Source organism: Rhea pennata, chromosome 2 (genome assembly GCF_028389875.1).
Source record: "Rhea pennata isolate bPtePen1 chromosome 2, bPtePen1.pri, whole genome shotgun sequence".
In the NCBI taxonomy this organism is placed as follows: Eukaryota; Metazoa; Chordata; class Aves; order Rheiformes; family Rheidae; genus Rhea; species Rhea pennata.
This window is the reverse complement of record NC_084664.1, coordinates 27,864,422-27,883,935: the sequence shown is the minus strand read 5'-3', so window position 1 is coordinate 27,883,935 and position 19,514 is coordinate 27,864,422. Positions and strand designations below refer to the sequence as shown.

At 40.9% G+C, this 19,514-nt stretch overlaps 1 protein-coding gene across 5 annotated transcripts in view; it reads right to left on the bottom strand.

The window, feature by feature from the left end:
• The window catches only part of DYNC1I1 (dynein cytoplasmic 1 intermediate chain 1), a 191,988-nt gene that overhangs the window by 24,139 nt on the left and 148,335 nt on the right, over positions 1 to 19,514 (bottom strand). For all 5 annotated transcript variants that reach the window (XM_062567754.1, XM_062567757.1, XM_062567756.1 and 2 more), the window contains 2 exons: positions 16,624 to 16,768; positions 2,212 to 2,352 (listed from right to left, as the gene is read on the bottom strand). In XM_062567754.1, coding sequence (XP_062423738.1) covers positions 2,212 to 2,352; positions 16,624 to 16,768 — 286 coding nt within the window. The remainder of the gene's footprint in view (positions 1 to 2,211; positions 2,353 to 16,623; positions 16,769 to 19,514) is intronic.

Sequence of the window (19,514 nt, the reverse complement as noted above, 5' to 3'; positions counted from 1 at the left end):
TACATGACAGCTGATTTTGAATTCTCAGAATGGAAATCATTTGTGAAATCCAAGGTGGCCTTACATACAAAAGAAATGTAGGATTGAGCTTGAAATTAATTTTGATGTTCCTATGTATTTATATGTAAACACACTGAAAATATATCACCAGTCTTCTACATTCAGCCTTCTTATTGATGGGAATGGGATCAAGCGGTCCATACTAATTTTTTGGAAAGAAACTATAGTCTCACTGAACTAAATGGCAAAACATCAGTTGACTTCAGGCAGAACAAGACTTCAGCCCTGGTATTTGGGGAGAAAGTTTTTTGTTTTTTTTTTTTTTCCTTCTTAAAATGCTGGGTTTTATGCTCTGTGTTTAAGCCTGCATTAATGAGAACACCTGAAGGATATGTCCCTCCCTTCCCAAAATAAATTCTGCGGAGACTCCTCCTGTATATCCTCCAGCTGTATGTGTTCTAATTAAAAAGGCTGCACTGCTTCCTGCTCAGAGGACTTCAAAAGGCCTTACTGCTCCACTTGACAATACAGTATGTGGTGTTGGTTCCTCTTACCTGTCCATACTTATTTATGGCAAGCACCATTCACTGGAAACCACAAACTGTGCCTGTATTTTACTTTGGCTGAAATGTATATCATGTTTACATGAAAGGCATATTAATGAACAAACTAATCTCAAAGAAAAAACACTGTAGGAAACAGGGTGTGTGGGGCAGGGGGCGGGGGGAATATCGCCGTTTGTGCTCTGGATCTTTTCTTTCTCAAAAATAAAAAGAATTTGTCAGTTAATACATGGCCCTGTTTTTATGCTGTACTTTTGTTCTTAATTTTACACAGAATTGAGTAAAAATATGTAAGACTTCAATTATGGAAAAATATTTCAATTCTCATTCTGAATATTGATTGCTGGTCAAATATGATTTTGGGTAACGTGACAGCTTTTCTCAAAATCATCTTCAAAAGGAAATTCAAATCCAGCAAAAATAATGTCAACACAAATCTGCAGTGTTTTTTTCTGAAATAATAGGAGGAAACAAAAAAGGGGGCACTCATCATATTTAGGAAGCAACTTTTTAAAAAACCAAAACAGTATTTTCTATTCTGAGTCTTTGCAAAAAGCTCTATGATTAATCCTTTCTGCATCAGTGGAATTTAAAGCTGTGACATTTTATCCCCAATGGTCCTTTCTATTCAGTTAACACAACAGGATAAAAATCTGTTTTATTTTTCTTTTGCATTCATGCTTTTAAATGTCACAGCAGGCATCTGCAAATTTTGAAGAGGAAAAAAAGGCAGAAGAGCAGAAAATAACAAGTAACACGTGAAAAAGATTCCCTAAAAAAAAAATAAATAAAAAAACAGAATCCCTAGTTATTCAGAAAGGTATGAGGTGAAAAGGGAACATGGAAACATTTGATTTCTATCAGGATGGAGGCACTATTACGGGGCTTGCAAGCTGTTAGAATCTCAGGAACATTTGGAACAGGGGATAATTACGAAGGAAAATTAAATCTCTCACTGAAACACGAAAAAAATAACAAACAAACAGTCCTAAGCGCGCAGGAAGCTTCGCCAAAAAAAAAAAAAAAAAAAAAAAAAAAAAGGAAAAAAAAAAAGAAAAAAACAAGAAAAAAAAAAAGCTGCCTTCAAAGTGCATCCCAGCCGCGGGATCCCGCATGCCAGAGGAGTGAGGCTTGGCAGGTCCGTGCAGTTGTTGCAGGGCTGTCAAGTTGTGACACCCTGAATAAGAGGAAGCATCAAAAAAGCGGTGTTTCAAGTGCCTCGCTGAAGCGCGGTGTGCCAGGAAAAAACAGAAAAAAAAAGAAAAGAAAGAAAGAAAGAAAAAAAAAACGAAATGGGAGAGGTTTTAGAAGCGTACCTTAAAATAACACTGAGGGGAGGGAGAGCCCGTCCCGGGCAGGCACGGCGCGTCTTTATTTGCGCGCCGCTGCCCGGCGGGCTTGGCGGAGGCCGCCCCTCCCCCGGCCCCGCAGGTACCGAGCGCGGCGGCCCGGCCGCGCCGCGCCGCGCCCCACGCCCGGCTCCCCGGCGGCGGGGCGCCCGCAGCCCCCGCGGGCGGGGCGGGGCGGGGCGGGGCGGGACGCGCCGCGCCGCGCCGCGCCGGGCAGCGCCGCTCCCCCCCGCCCCGCCCCGTCCCGTCCCGTCCCGCCGTGCGCCCCCCCCCCCGCCCGGCGGCGCGGGCGCGCGCACCTCGGTGTCGTTGTTGAGGTTCCAGAGGTCCAGGCGCCCCATCCCGTCCACGCAGGCGAAGAGCGCGGGGTGCACGGGCGACCACATGACGTCGTAGACATAGTCGGCGTTGTCTTCAAAGGAGTAGAGCGGCTTGTTGTGCTGCAAAGCAGGGAGAAGCATGAAGACTTCGTGGCGCTAGTGCTGCCTCGGGCTGTCTGGCGAGTCTAATTAAAAACTTTGCACATTTACAAAGTGTCATAAAACTTCCCCAGATTAAAGGTCCTGGCGAAGGGTGGGACGGAGCTTTAATGGGGCAACGGCCGCGCGGCGGGATGGATGGGATGCCCGGCGCGAGGGGCGTGGGACGGGCGGGGGGAGCGCGGCTCGAGGCTGGCACACCGGCGCCGGGCGGCGGTGGTGGGAAGCGCCGTGCCCGGCCTGGCGCGGCGCGGCGCGGCGCGGCCCAACCGGCCGGCGAGGCGAGGCGAGGCGAGGCGAGCCGCGCCGCAGCCTCCACGGCGCCCCGCGCACCGCGGGCGACGGCTGCCACCTAGCGGCGGCCGGGCCCGCGCGGCGCTGCGGCGGCGCCGGGGCCTCCCTCAGCCCCGGTCTCCGCGCCATGTCACTTCAGGGGGCCGCGCCGGGCCCCCAGCGCGGGCGAGACCTCCGCAACCGCCATGAAAACCGACGTGCGGGGAGGGGGGCGGGGGCGGCGCGGCCGTTGGGCGGGGGCGTGGCCGCGCGCGCGGCGTGGCGCGCACGCTGCCGTCTCCAACGGCCCGCGCGTCGGCGGCGGGTTCGAGAGCGCAGCAGAAATGAAACGTAATTGTCCGCCATGAATTATTCATCGCATCTGGCTTGTCTAATTTTTGCATAATGGCTGCACTAATCCCTGATCAATTAATGGGAAATGAAATTTAAATGATAATGAGAACTCCAGAGATAAAGGAAATTAAGTATTCCCGTGGCTTGTGACAGAAATCTAAACAATGGGATTTTTTAACTGTCTTCCTCACCCCATCAGCTGTCTGCAACAGCTCTAACGTTTGGTTCAGCGTCTGCACAAGCAGGGCACAGCAGAGATCAAAGGAAAGCGAGAGGAAAACTCTAAAGTCCGGATCCTGTATTTTGTGACGGCTTCAGTAAGAAATGAAGTATCACACGGGAAATCTTTGTAAAAAATCGAAAATAGGATCTCTCACTATCTCAGGGTACTTCAGAATACACCTCTTCATTTTACAAAGGAAACAATTTATGTTAATATTAGGAATGCCTACAATATATTTATGTGGCTGTAAATCATTTTTCCTAAAACTGACGTGACTGACTGTAATTATTCTTTTTCTTTTGTATATTACTTATTTTGAATAATAAAGCAATCAGCTTAATCTCTATTTACAAGTAGGTCCTTGCCAGTTTTATTTTCTGTCCTCCTGCACTACATAATGCTTCGTTTGATGTTTGGGCTGCAAAAACTATACCTCTGCATATGGGAGAGTGCATATATGCACATGTATCTCTATATCTGCACTATTTGTCAGTGTGCATATGAAATATTTTTACTGCAGTACTGTAAATAGTTTTAAAATATTTCTATTTATTATAGGTAGTACAAAACTATAAATATTCAGAGGTTTAATTGCATGCCTTTGCCTGCAAATACAACAGGATTGAATTCTATATGCCAATTTTTATTATACTTGAATTAATAGAAGACACTTTGTATGGCTGCAGGATCAGGTCCCAAGTTTTCATAATTGGCCTAATATTTTTGTGTATTTCCTAAGAATATTAAACATTTTGTTTTATTTGACAATAAAATGATATTGGAGCTTGAATTTATTGCCTGAAATTTATATAACATTTTTATTTCCTTTCCAAAACTGGAGTTTTGCAAAAAGAAAAAAAAACCTACAAGAATATTTTCTTACCTAAACAAGACCTGATTCTGCAAACACATATGTATCTGCTTAGTGTATGATCAGTACCAGTGGAGTTACTTACATGTGTTAATGGAATTACTTGCATGCCTGTGCTAAAGCATTTGCAGTATTGAGGGCCAAATGAAGACTAAGCCTTTCAAGAGGCAGAGGTACTTCATAGGAAATGTGACAGTGAATTTCTTCAGCCATTGAGTCAGGAAACAGAATTTAGAGGGGGGCATATAGATCCACAATGCCTGTCTACCATACTGTACATTTTCACCAAAACCATCTGATTTAGGTTCAAATATATCAACCATCTAAATGCTGAATAACTGTTCTTTGAACACAATAGTATATTTAAGGTAAAGGAAATCTGGCCAACTGTTAGGTGGCCAATATCCTTCTCATACATGGAAAATGTGCTGCACACACAGCACTTTAATATTAAATGTCATAGGAGAAGTAAAAAAGTTCCACACAAGTAAGGGGACCATTAAGATATCAATCAAACCACAGCACATTTCAATCAACATTTCTTTTTTGTTGACATACCAAAACTTGTTTTGATCTTATTTTGAGTGTGACACTTTTTATGCACTTTCAGTTCTGTTAGGCTATTTTCCAGCTCATGACTAAAGAACAGACACTGGAAGGAAGAGGTCAGGAGATGTAGTTCCAGTCTGAATCTTGCTGTTGATTTACTCTACAATCTCAGGCAAACAACTTCAGCGAATGTGCCTCAGTTTCCCTGTTTGCAAAGTGAAAACGCTTTGAGGTGCTGGGGGTGTGCAGTGAAAAGCACTGCAGATATGCACTGCATATTGCATCTACCATAACAGTGAAAAGACTCAAAGCCAGATATGAAGTCGGGAAAATCTGTATGAGCAGAATAATGTGGCCTTTTAGACATGCAAGGAGTGAGACACGAATGAAGGTGAAGAGGGTATGGAGCATTACAGAGAAGCAAGAACTTTATGCCACCCAAGCAGCCCAAGTAAAAGACGAGATACCACTGCAATGTGGTTGGGAAAATGGGAAGAAAACCTATCACGTGGCACTACCAAGCAGTGGTAGTAGGGCTGGGCTGTACAGCCTTCATAGTTTCCCCAGTAACACTAACCTGCTACTAGGAAAAAATTTTATTTCCCATACAATTTCTTTATGTACTGCACCCTTTAAATAGAGAAGACCATAAGAACAGCTGTAGAGGCTCAACCTAAAGATCTCATCTTGCTTAGCAACCAGTCTACCATAATTAAAGAAAAGATAATGCTCTTTCTTAAAAGCTAACATTTCATCTTGATCTGACTTTACCTACTGAGAGCAGTTAACGTTGATTTCAATGTGAAGACTCGATTTGAAAGTTTAAGTGTGTTTATAAATGTTTGCAGGAACTGCTTACTATAAGCCTGTTAAGGGCCTAGGCCTGCATATTCTTTTAATGTAAGGATTTATGCGAAAAGACCAATACCAACCACTTCTAGAAAATGTTAAAATGTGGAACCATGCAAAGGTCACTTTAAAGCAGTTTTAAATTACCAAAAATTCAGACTTACACAATCTACGACAAACATATGGCTATTATTACAAAAACAACTGAAATTTAAACTTGATGAGCTTTCATTCTTAAATATCAACCCACTCTGTTATTCAAAAGAACAGAAGAAATAGTTCAAAGCAATAGTGAGACAAACTTGGACCAAATCTATGTATTACTGAAAAAGACAGTTTGGGCTAAAAATCTGACCCTACTGAAGTCAATGAAGTTTTGCCATTGATTTCGGTAGGATCAGAATTTGAGTATTTAGTGAAAAAAAAGGGAGGGGGGAAGCAGTTCTAAGACACGTGTTTTTGTCTCATTTATTTAAACATGTGCCTACAAAATCCATTGTTCATCCTCAGTGTTTGTATACAGGCATTCTTTAACAGAATGCTGAGTGAACAACAGATTTTAAATGCATGGGAGCTGTCTAGGAATTAGCACTTGCCAATGAAATAATAAACTCATCTAAGTATTACATGTTTATATAAAAGAGGTATTTTTCCACATATAAATTTGACCAGTCTATTTCATTTCTTATTTGCATAGAAAAATTTTCTTTAATCCAGGAGGCGCCACACATAAAGTGGCTAATTATCCATATAAAGGAATGTATACATATTCACAGGTTTTAACTAGCATCTGACTTCTTAAAAGCCATAGAAAAAGCTATTGGCTTTGCCTCTTTCTGAAAGAAAGCTTTACACATTGGCACAATTTCTATGGGTATCAGCTCCACCTAAAGGTACTTCCCTAGACTGTGCATTCAACAGCACAGATGTTACACCATATATTCTATTTACAGAGCATTTTGTCACCCCTTTTTAGTTTTCACTCCCTCATCTTTCATTCTAAAGACAATGGGACAGATCTTCAGTTCTGGCTTACAATGATTAACAACAACCATGAATGAAGTGCAGTTATAAACTGATTTAAGCTACCTTTTTTGTTTAGGTGTGCTGCAAATATGACAGATTCATTAGTTTTTGGCATAGAAACTTTCCAAACTGACTGATATGTTTATTTAGGCTCAAACTTTTATTCTTGAGCACTTGGAAAGAATAATCTCAGAGTGATCTTGAGCAGAGTGGCTGCTGTTGGGCCTGGCCTTGGAAAAAAAACAGGGAATTTGGCCTCTATACGAGGCAGCTTGTATAAATAGACTTTATTCATTAAAAAAACAAACTACAAATAACATCAAAAAATGATATCACTTCTTGCATACATAGCATACAGTTAAGCCAGTCTGTGCTGTCTATATTTAAACAAATGTAAAGCTGTCAGAAAGGAATACAAAAGAAATCAGAATAAGGCATAGTTCAAGGGACTAACACTTAGGTTAGGATCTGGGCTCTTCCACTGTTTATAGACCAAGACTGCTAGGCTCAGTCTCTCCATCTTGAGAGGCAGCTTACTACTCTGTTGAATACAGGTTCATCTCTTCCTTTCTGATGATGCCAGTTAGTAGCTGTTTGGGGTGAAAACACTTGTTTGGGGTTATTTGTTATTATATCTTGTAGTGGGGGAATAAGTCCACAGACTCAGTTCTGTCCTACTCTGCTATGTATACTTTAAAAAGACATAGTTGTCCCAGGAACTGTTAAATTGTCTGGGCAGAGCTAGCACTAGAATGCCATAAATCAGAGGTGCTAGTTGCAGGTACATCCACGATGGCTCAGCAAAGGTCATCTGCATTATGCCAAAAGGCATTGCTATCTCATGCACCCCAGTACTATACAATTAACAACTTGCAGTCTGCTCCACCTTCTCCAGGCCTAGCCAGACCTTCAAAGGTGACAGTGGGAGAGCAAATGGGGGATGTTTATGCTCTTTGGCTTTAGCCACCTGATTTCACAGGCTAATAAATTGAGCTATATGAATAATCTCTCCTTCTGGCCATTAGATTCACTCCTGAATCACAGACAAGCCCATGGACTCAGTGGGCACTTCCCTGGGCTATGACCTATGTACATGTAAGTACCCTAAGATATGGTCCACAGCCTATAGTGTCTATGGACAATGATTAGTGCATTATGCTAGTGGGATACTATCCGTATTTTTAAATATTATGGTCCAGTATTGTTTAAACAGGTTGTCAAACAATAAAGCCCCCCTCTGCTTTGACCTTCACTTTTCAGGGTGTGATTGGTTGCCTGGCCCTCTTGAAATAAATGGAAACATTACCATTTACTGGACTATTGCTCCTCAAGTCTGTAAATATTCGCTGTTAGATGCATTGCACTTACTTTGTTTACAATGTATGGAGGAAAATTCTTCAAAATGCTGAGCTCCTAAAGAAGGCAGTGGGAATGACAGAAATTCAGTGCCTCACAAAATTGTTTCCCAATACATGCACCTTTTCTGACACTTCAAAGATGATGGTGCCTGCATCCATTTACAAAAAGTCTTAGACACGCTATCAGGTGATTAAGTCCCTAAATCAGCTCTAAATGGCATTTTCAGACAAGGGAACAGGCTTTATTTTTAGATTCAGTAGGGACAGGAGGAAGAAACCAGTGTGGAAATGATCCCTATACTCTTCAAGGCCCTGTTTTATTTAAGTACTGTGGGGTTACTAAACTGATTGTTTTTTTTGGCATCCTAAAGGTTGCTGACAGTCAAGGCAGAAAGTTTTTCACATTTATAAATCACTGTTGTTGCAGAGATGCTGAAACTGTTGCCTCTCTTAATTGTCAATAATTTTAGAAAGTCCAATATTTTTGCATAAACATGTGGGAATTATTATAGATGGAGGAGGGGGATAAGGGTGGGACTGAAAGGGAAGGGGGTATGAGAGCAGACCGAGTCTGGAGATAGCATGATGATTACATTTTTGTGGTTTCCTTCAAAGTCAAAGCGTCATGGGTGAGCTTACAAGAAGGAAGCAAAGGAAAAAAGGTTTGATGATTGGCACAGGCGGTTTTAATGAGAACCGATCTCAATGTCTAACACTGTGGCATGGAGAAAAAGAATAAAAGAACTTGGGAAGTCAGACATCACCTGACTTTTAGGAACATCGGAAAGTCAGACAGCAAAGATTTCAGTGTGTGTGGAGATAGCCTGTAAATTATACTGACAGGTAAACTGTTGATTTGGTTAATCCTCCTTACTGTTTTAAGCTCTCTGCAGAGATGTAACACATTCAGGCTGTGCTGCTAGACTTATGTTGTTCACTTTGGTCTTTCAGCTTTCTTCTACCCTGCCCTCCCACTTAGTTAACAGAGAAAGACTTTTTTACTTTATCAAGAAAAAAAGCATGAGGTATGGCATGCCTCTTTACTAGTGCATATTAGTTGAGGAACTGTTTTCAGTGAGTTTGATATAAATGTGTATTAGTTGATCATTAATTTCTAAATGTAGATGAATTAATGAAAGACATCTGCTTGCCATAGCTGAACTTTCCAATGTATCAGGAGGTATGCATGGCCTCGAAACGCTACGAAACAGACTTAGGAAAGATTGCATGCAGAGACCGATATGCAGACTGGGTTACCATGAGGCACCATGTAATGTTCCCCAGCTCATTTTCTCCTCAGTTCCTACTAGCCAGACTGGTTTATGCTTGATTCTGTGTTTTAGATCACCCAGTTTTATTCCCAGCCCCTCCTACTCCACACTTACTACAGTTGTGCCTATAGGTTCCTACTACCTGAGGTTAGTACATTCTGATGCATTTGCCCAACTTATTTCACGTAAAAGTGATTGTTATGTGGATGGCAATGGTGGAGAACACTGTATAGGTATTTGACATTTGCTCCATATTTCTTCAGACTTCTTATTTTATTGCTAAATGTTGAGTAAGTTTTCCACCTTCTATTTAAAACGTGCTTTAAGCATGCCATCACTTCTTCCTATGCTACTAACTATGCATTTCAGTCACCAGATTTCTTAGAAAATACTAACATTTTCTTCTGTAGTTTCTCCCTACTTCTAAAGATAGCTCTTTTTTTCTTTAAGAAGCTCAAAACACTACAGAAGGTCTTATTGTCCCAGACTAGCTACTGACTTACAATTTATATGTAGCTCATACTCCTGCCTTTGTGTTTATATTTTTCTGGATTTTTTTTCAGAGAAGGGCTGTAGGGACTTGCTGAGAAGTATGTCAGGTATTGTTTTGCTAGACTGGCAGAAGGAAGAATCACCAAATCCAGTTTAGGTGTGAAGTACCAAAGAAGAACTGATTTGGTATTGGCCCTTCACTGGTCGCTCCCCATTTATATCCCACATAAGTGGACTGGAGACCGAGGGGGATATTTCGGGGAAAGCCAAATCACCATGCAAGGGCTCTCCTGTCAGGCAGGAGAGGCAGCGGTGCTCCCTCGCCTCTGCCTGTTTCTGCTTGAGGCGATGGGACTATCTTCAGGCCTCAGGTTGTTAAAGAGAGGCAGTTAGCTTGAATTGCATATTTATTTTTCTGTTTACAGAAAACTCGATGCCGTGTGTGTTCCAGACCCCAGGGACAAAGCTCTAGAACAAAAATCTTGTGGTAGGATTTTACTACTGCTGTTAAATTAGGAGGCTCACTCCCCCAATGTTTAGAAACACTGAAGTTGATATCCTTCTCTTTCCTCTCCACCCTTTGCCCTGCTTCCAGTGTCTTTGGTGGTCAAATTACAGAGCCTGGCAGGCTCTTCCCCGTGATTCTGATCTGAACATGGAGAATACTGCTTCATCACACGGTACCTGGCCCTGCGTTCCTTGTGAACTCAGAATTAGCAGGCCTCCAAGCAACTCTATTGTTCCAGTTTCACCATTCCTGTTGCTGGGAAGTACGGGCTGATGTGTGAGGAATACTGCAGAATGTCAAATACAGCCTGATGCTACAGCACCGTCTGCTGAACAGTCAAGACTAGTATTTGTAGCTGCTATCACCAGGATGCTTGCAGAGCTTTTTTGGGTCAGCGAGCAATGATTTTGAGGCTAATTGTTATTGAAGAGAACTCAATCTTGTAGGATTTTGAATACAGTTCTTTTTTACTGATAACAAAAGTCTCTCACATAGCACAGAGAAGACTGCTGCATGAAGCAGGTGGGAGAAGATTCCCATTAGTGTATAAACCCTGTGTTTTATATACTGGAAATTTTCCTGAAATGTTTTACTATTACATGTGAGGCTGGTCGTTCAGCATAATTCTGCAACAGAGCAGTCAGTGGGAGGTTTGCATTTTGATTTGAGGGAAAAGGGGATCACGACTTTTTTTGTACAGCTTATATGAACTCCTGAAATCAAATTTTGCTTTCCATATGCAAATAAAGCTTTCAGTGACTACAACTGGATTTGTTAGGGTTTTCTGAAATAGAGTTTCACCCAGTGAGTTTTTCACAACAGCTGCACTATTTTAGGTGCTTGTTTTATTTTTTGTGTGTGCAGTTCTTCACAAAAATGTTTCATAAAGAAGAAACATGGTTCACATGAGTAAATTAAATATGCCAGTCAGCTGAAGCATATTTTCCTATCACTTTTCAAATATGGCTACACTGAAAACCAAAATCATGAGAAACATTTCATGTGAAGAACTTGGGGCTCATTTCAAGCCACCTGACCTCACTTTGGTTTTGCTCTTTAAAATTACCTAGAAAATACCATAATCTTTTTTGTACAACTGGATGAGAGCCAGACCTCTGGCTCCAGAGGTAAAGGGCAAAACTAAAAAAATCCTGTCTGAACAGGCAGCTCCACCCTCTTCCCCAAGTCAGCTTGGCCTTCTGACAGAAAGTGAGTTCTGAAGCAAATTCATTCATAGCCTTGTTTTTGGACAAAACTCAAAATTCTGAACTCACACCACAGAGAGACCATTTCCATGAAATTCAGCATGCTCTTTTATCGCCCTTTGTCTTTCTCTGTAATCAGATAAAATTAGCATTTGTGCAGTGATTAATCAGATTAATCATTTTAATTACTTTTATCAAAGAAAAAAAGAAGTCTGTACTGGAAATGAGTGTGATCAAAGGAGGGGGATTGCCTTATGAGTGGATTCAAGAAGAAGCCCTATGTTTTAATCCAGCAGTGGAGGGGGAGACCAAAATAATCCAAAATAATAGGAGTTAAATTGTCCACTGAGCTGGAAGTTTCAGCCCCACCAAAATCAGTGGTAGGAAGGGAACAGTAAAGGATTCTATAGAAGAAAATAGGGAGAACAGTCTGTATTCAGTCCACCTACTCTCAAAACAGACTAAAACTGTGGTCTCCCTCACAGATCATTATTTCTTTTCTTTTTCCTCTTGATGTTATTTCTTATGCCTCCCTAAACTCTTAAGTCCTATGCAGATCACTCACCATGACACTAGAGACAGATGTAGATTGTATCCAGATTCAGTGGAGTATTAACTGCAGAAAGCCAGAGGCCTTGATACCCCTATCATTTGGTTTAGCATCTGGCCAGAGCACACCCCAGGTCTCTTCTGCTTGTGGATACATGGATAGCTTTTTTGTCTGCAGAACCAAGGTGTGGCTGTATGTGTGTACGGCATGGCGTAAAGAAGCACTTAGTCAATTCTGTCCTGGTAGCAGTTTGAAAGATGATCAAAGCAGAACACAGACCCAGCAGCTCAGAAGTGGTGCCCCATCTGCTGGTTTAGATATAACCTGAGGTTTTCAAAATGCAAAAAAGGCACCCAAAGCTCCCCAAACTGATTATCTAAAGCTGCCAGACCCTGGCTCCTGTATAGCTGTGGAGGAAAACTATAGTGGTACACCCAAGAGTCATCTAATGTATGCATTATATATGTACTGCTTCTATATTGGTATGTACTGCTTCTTTCCAGGGGCTGCATAGAGAACCAAAGTATTGAAGCCTTAAATAATAAAGGATCTAAGAGCATCCAACTTCAAATGCAATAGAAGATACCTAAATTGCCTCTTGTGCTAAGGTGAGGAGACTGAAAATGGCCCAAAAGATTTAGGAAAGCATAGAAAGTAACACCAAAAATGAACAGGTTCAAGACTGAAAGTAGTACTACTTTGTAAATTTTACTGAATCCAGCTCTCATTTACACTTAGTGTATGTAAGACAAAGTAAGGGACTAAAATCTGAAATAATGCCAAGAAATTATTTTTGTTTTTTTTTTTAAGCAAAAATTATGCATTAAGGACCTGGTCATGTAAGTTCTATTCACCCACACACTTCCATCCCCCCCAATTTTACCCAGGAACACTAACTTTAAGGCCACCAGCAGATTCTTTCTGAAATCTCTGCATTTTACTGGTCCATTCCACTGTCAGAGACCAGTCTCATCCTGTTACAAACTGGAGAAGCAGGGCTAGCCTCAAGTGGACAAAACTGGTTTTCATCACGAAGCATCAGCATATTAAAATCAAAGCTTTACTTTAGGAAGATCCTACTGTGAATGAAACCAAATGAGTTCATAGGCACAAGATAGAGCTTTGAGCAAAATGGCAAGACCTTTATAGCACTCACTTCCTCCCCTTAGGGGAGACACATGTTCAAGTCCTACTCAGGCAGTCCTGTGCGGCGTGGTTTAATGCCCAAACCACTGGTTTATGGAATACTCCCATAGAGCTCTTAGAGTCTTCACAAGTAATTAGACATTCACTAGAATGGGAATATTTTCCACAGGGCAGGGGAATGCTATATACCTTCAACCACTAGCCTCAGTGTCTCTAGTCTACAATCCACTGTAATCACCTGCCTGTGACTTCTCTAAATCAAGTAATTAACTCCAGCATTTCTGACTAGTGTTAAAAGAACATTTTTATGAGAGAGAATTCACCAAGCTGCCACAGTGTTTCTGCTAAGTTTACTGTCCTTTTATCATGAATAGTATTTGACAGTATCTCTACTTGGGTCTTTAACTTCAGGCAATGCTATCTGTAAACACAAGAGGTTGTCACTGACTCACTTAATTTGACTGAAATTATATTAGAACAAACCTGAGCCAGTAACCAGGTATCTTCATATACGAAGCTATGAAAGTGCAAGGTAAAATCATTTATTCAGAGAGTCAGGAGGACTGGCTCATACCAAGATCATCAGTTAACAGATGAGAAAAAGAAACTGAAGGTACAGAAATGTACACAAAGGTACATAGCCCAGAAATATCAATTTTGCTGTTTAAAATGTGGTTTTATCAATAAGCAGAACAGGCTGCAGACTGGACATACAACACAGAATACCAAAAGAGAAGAGCAAGACGTGAAGAGCATTAGAAAAAAAAGCAAAAGGAGAGACACTGAGAAGAAGCAGTTACCATTAATGCACATACTAGCAATGCAAAAATGAGCAAGGACACAAAAGCAAGAGTTAGTCACTGAAGGCACATGTGATCTCTGGCTTAGTTAGTCCTTGCTAATAGTTACAAGGTGATCGATCCCCTTACCAGTCCGCCAATCTCCTTACCTCCCTCTGATTATAGCACTCATCACCTTTACTAGAACATTAGGCAAAGATGAAAATAAGAATGGACAGGGAACTACAGCAATGCTGTTATTGCACTGTTACACCAATCTCTCTTCTCCTCAGTTGCCCATCTAACCATCAGTTAGGCATAGACTCGAGGAGAAAAACAAAATCAGTCATTAGCATTTCCCCTCAATGGAAGGATAAGGGATAAAGGAGACATGGGAGAGATGAAAGAGCTACAAAATCCAGCTCTCTATCCAGACCTTTACCAAATCCCTCAGCAGCAAACAAGCATCCTCTAAGCTTTGGCTGAAACTAGCTTATGTTCTGCTACACTTTAACAATTTCAGGTTAGCCTCTGTCCCTTGACATAGTATCTACAAATTTCCACTCCACACAGCAATTGCTGTAATAATAACAATACTTACATTTCATTATTTAACCTCATGCTATTCCTTCATGAGGATTAGTGCTTAATTAATTAACAACACTTAGCATTTCCACTTAGCACTCTACCTCTTCAAAGCATCATACAGACAATACCTAATTAAGGGCAGAGCTTGACACTTCACATCAGGACTTTCCTTTGACAGCTCTACATCCAAGACTTGCTCACATGGTATAGCATGAATTCAAGGTGAAAGCCCTATTGATTTCATCTGGACCCAGGTAATGCCCTGGATATCAAGTGACTATCCTTACAAATTACTTTTCTTTTCCTACTTATTCTGGCTGCTCCCTATGCACCCAAGGTTCTAATTATTGGCTAATATGATAGGTGATAAATGTGAACCTTTTATTAGTGTTATCTACAAAACCTTTATTCTTCTGTTAAGTGAAAATCTTGTGCTGAGTCTCCTGGTTGAACTGCCTTTAGATGGAAAATGTGTTAACCATAAGAACAGATTATAAAATGTCAAGTCAGAGTTTTTAAGGGAGACAATGCTTTCAATCCATCAGTCAAATGCCTGCTATGAAAGTTCTTTTCTTGTAAGCACCCCAGGGTGGTACACAACATCAATAGGCAATATAAACATAGAGCTTTTATGGTTCACTTTACAATTGGACATTGACTCTGAATCTGTGAAACAGAAGGGAATTGAATTTCATGACCAAAGAGGATAATGTGCACAGGATTAAGTAGACAACACTAGTAGGAGCAGAAAAGCAATATGGCTTTGGATGCTGATAGGAGGTTAAATTTACAAGTAAGAAATCAAAGGAATAAAACAATTTAGAGTAAACTGTCACAAACCTGCAGTAGTACTTGATATTTTAAATTAATCCACTTTTTTTTTTTCAAGTAATCAAACATGCTGATGGGCATATCACTGATTGCTAACAGTGTGTGGAATGCTAACTGCAGTGTCTTTCTGCCCCAAATATGCTTGTGATAATGTTTCTGTAAACGTCTAAAATTCCAATAGTTCAACATAAAAACCAGGCCTTATTATTCCTTAATACAATTTCATTCAAGCTGCTGATCGATCAGATTCTTATGGACAGACTTAACCCCAAGCTGAGGGCCTGATACTTGCCCTGGACGATTCTGAATGTCTCTATTTGGAATGTACATACTCCAGTACTTTTCATCTTTCACCCAGTCCCCACCACTTCTTTTTCTTTTTATACAGCTTCATCTTCCACTATCCAATATTCCTTTGCAACAATTACCGTTGATCAGTGCTTCCTTATCTTGGACACCAAATAGTCAAGAGACCCCCAACCAGCTAAAATCCATGTTCTCTATCACTTGGTTACCCTGCAGCCCTTTCTAATATTTACCGTCTAAGGCTCATTCCTGCCTGCCTACGACTACTGTCCAGTCCCATTTATGCACTGGTTAAGTCTTGCTCCACTGACTATTGCTGATATATATAGTTATATGCAAATTATGTAAATCTTGCAAATTGCTTCCTAAAAAGTTTGCTAAAATGTAACACTCAAGACAAAACTGACAGCTGTGGTCACTGAAGTTCAGGAAAAGATGTCTATTTGTTAGCACATGCATTGGATCAGGCCCCTAACAAACACATTATGAAGCCATCGAAGAGGATGATTCAAGTTATTATGTAGGTAACTGTGCTTCTGTTTACAGCACAAGACTGTCACACTGCCCTTGGGGAACAGTTCTGTATTTATATTTGAAGTGCATCTGTCCCAGCATCTCCAAACCCTGGTGTCTCCGAGGAACACACTGGGATATTTTCTGATGGGGTCATCGTCCCCCTATTGGAACTCTGTTGGGTGCAGCTCAAGATGGGAACCAAACACGGACACCATCAAGACAAAAGCCTGGCATTTAAAAGGCAGCTCTCTACTTTAGTATATGACAAAAATAACTGTTTAGACAATTAGAATATTAACCTAATTTTCTTTTTATCCCTCACTCTTGTTTTACTCAGCCTGCACAATGAAACAGGCTAGACTGTTTAATCTGTCCCACATTTTTCATTCACCCTGTCATTATCTTATAGTCAGGTGGTTCTACTGGGTGTTGTGTTCTCCAAGTTTCACAGAACTGTATATTCATTTTTATTGCTCACATTTCCGTTGCTCACACATACTAAGATGTGTCTATCCCATTCAAGTTTAGATTTCTCACCTTTGTGGTCCACAACTTGACTGTCCAGTCAAACGATGATGTGACAAAGAGATGGGAAAAGTCAATTGGACCCACTGCCATGTGACAGTTGATTCCTGTAACGGGTCCTTGGTGGCCTTCAAAAATTTCACCAATGCCCGCTTTACTGCAGGAAGAAGAGAGAATTGCTTTCAGAGACTGTGATTTAACACCAGACATCTTTCTTTACTCTTAGATTTCTGTTTCCTTTTAAACTTCCGTTTAATCAGTAATGTTCCCTTCTTTCACTAAGGTGTTTGGCTGAAAAAGCTTTTTTGCTGCATACAATTAATATTCAAGATCCAACATGTGGAGACATTCTCTTACCTCTGAAGTTATGCATTACTGTAACGATGTATACCTCTATGGTTTGAAATAATACTTATGGATAATTATAAAATAATTATGTATTATAGCTTATAGATCTGAGTAAGTTCTTATCACAAGGAATAGTCATTAAAATTAAAAAGTGAATATGTCAATGACTTGTCATTAACAACTTCTTTTCCTCTTAAATCTAAAATAAGTTTCCACAGCAGTCAGCCAAGTCACCAAAAAGCAAAACCTTTTTTATCAAATGTGAAGGAACTATTCACATGATCAGGTATTATACAGTCATTACAGAAGATGTGTATTTCATTAGCATGAGGTAGGAAAAATACAACTCTGTAAGAGAGATTGTGCACAGAGTTTTGTTCCTCCTATAAACAAATAGCGCCAAATCAGTTACCAGTGCTGCCCCACACTATATACAGAAAAGGGAATGATGAAATTACCCTTTTAGTTACATGTTTACATGTTTTAGTTACATGTTTACATAAAAATCACCAAAGGAAAGAAATGCATTTGAAATAACCACAGCTGTGAAAAGGCTGCCAGCTCTGTGCCACAGTGAAGACAGAGGACCCAAAGAGGCAAGGAGCTGCATGGAAGGAAACTGGTCCCTCACACTGCACAGCAAAACTGACAGTATGGTGTTCACCCAGAGCTCCTGCTGAGCATGGCAAGGTGGCCTCCTGCAGACTTCCTATCAGCCCTAGTCATGTGTCCTCCTCTCGAGCCCTGCTGCAGCAACTGGACCAGGGCCTGAATTCTGCTGCCACGTTCTGTGCATTTTGGCCTGCAGCTGTTGGTACAAAACACACCTCTTCTTTCATCCCCATCTTTTTGCCACGCAGTCAGCACAGTATGTGGAGCTGCAGTGCATGAGGAGCAACATCTTGCACATCTCTCATGTTCTGACACAGCTTTTCCCAGAATACCATCTGGCTTTCCACTGTGCTGCGCTGAAGAACACAGGAGCCTCTCAAAACCAAATGGGATGATACCAAAAACTCTGGGGAGAAAGGCAGGAATGGGAAAGGTTTATATTCCTCAAGGAGAGGCCTTGCTAAAAAGATAGGAGAACAAGAGGATATGACACCATCTTCCTCTTGTGAGGGGCAAGCCAGGCACGTTTGAAAGATCAGATGTGAGTAAAGCCCTTGGGCATGTTTCATTTATCCAGCAGCCTAAGATCAATTCAAACCACCAGTCACTACACAGCCTATCAGTATAATGCCTAAATAAAAACAATATTGAAATGATATCAGCAATCAATCAGGCTTAAATAAAAATTATTTTACAAATATAGATAAAACTGTACTTGCACAGTATTAGGAATGTGTCTTAAACCAGTATAGCAATGTCTATTGTGTTTAAATGAGCAAGTGTTCATTAAAAAGAAGAAATATGATAAAATATGAATTCAGAGAATATAGAAAACTAGTGAAGTGTAGGGGAAAAATTTAAACCTACCAGTGTTTGTTTTTTACAAAAGGCATTTGAGCACCTTGGAGGATGAAACTACTAACAGAAGCTAACAGAGAATGCAAGCATGCTGCAGCTCATTTTAATGAACAAGAGGAACTGATCTTTGAAGTGGCCTGTGGGGAGAGTCCCCTTGCTCCTAACTGGATCCTGAAAGAGTTTACAGTGTGCAGAATAAAGAATTGGTTTAAATTATTGGAATGGATTTGCACCTTCCTCACCTTAGAAGCAAAAGATCAGTGCTGGAACACAGCACTCAGACTCTACTCATTAAGAGACATATTTTATATTTGGAAAAAAAAATGCAATTTGGCTATCATTCCAAATGATGTTAGAAAATACTCCAGTAGACTAAGCTTTTCCCAGGTCACTTTATCAAGTCCTACATTAATGGTCTGTCAAGACTACTCAGACACAGTATCTGCAAAAATATAGGACAGAGGGCAGAATATTGCAAAGTCAGACCCCAGCTGAACAACACTGAGATAAAACTTGGATCTGAGTTACAGAGATGTCCTGAGAAAAATTATCCTAGCAGCCTGGTGTAGCATAGCCAAAATAGAGAGAAAAAAAAAAAAAAAAAAAAAAAAAAAAAGACAGGGTGCTTCACATTTAAGGGCAGAGGAAGAGCCAGTCAGTCGTGCAGGGCTGCAGTCAGACCTCAGCACATTACAGTCAGCAGCACACCAGAAGTGTGGTGCACGCACAGGAAAATTTAGAGTGATAGTCTTTGCTCCATCCTCACTGCTGGCCTTGCTGTTGGCCTCTGCAGATAGAATATCTCTGGCTTAGTACATTTTTCCCTGGCTTGTCTCCATCAGGGAGAGGTTTTGAGGGGCAAGGACAGAATTTTGACCTTTTTTTGTAGTATTAAACTACAGTCTGGACATACAATTTAGCAAGGAAGGGATGTGACTACACTGTGTAAGAGAACACAGGGTGCAATCCTGATAGAGGCTCAACCCAAACCAGCACATCCTTTTGGCACACTGTGACTATGTCTATATTAGCAAATTAAACAGGCAGCAACCCAGACTCAGGCCTTGAGGCCAAATGGTATGATG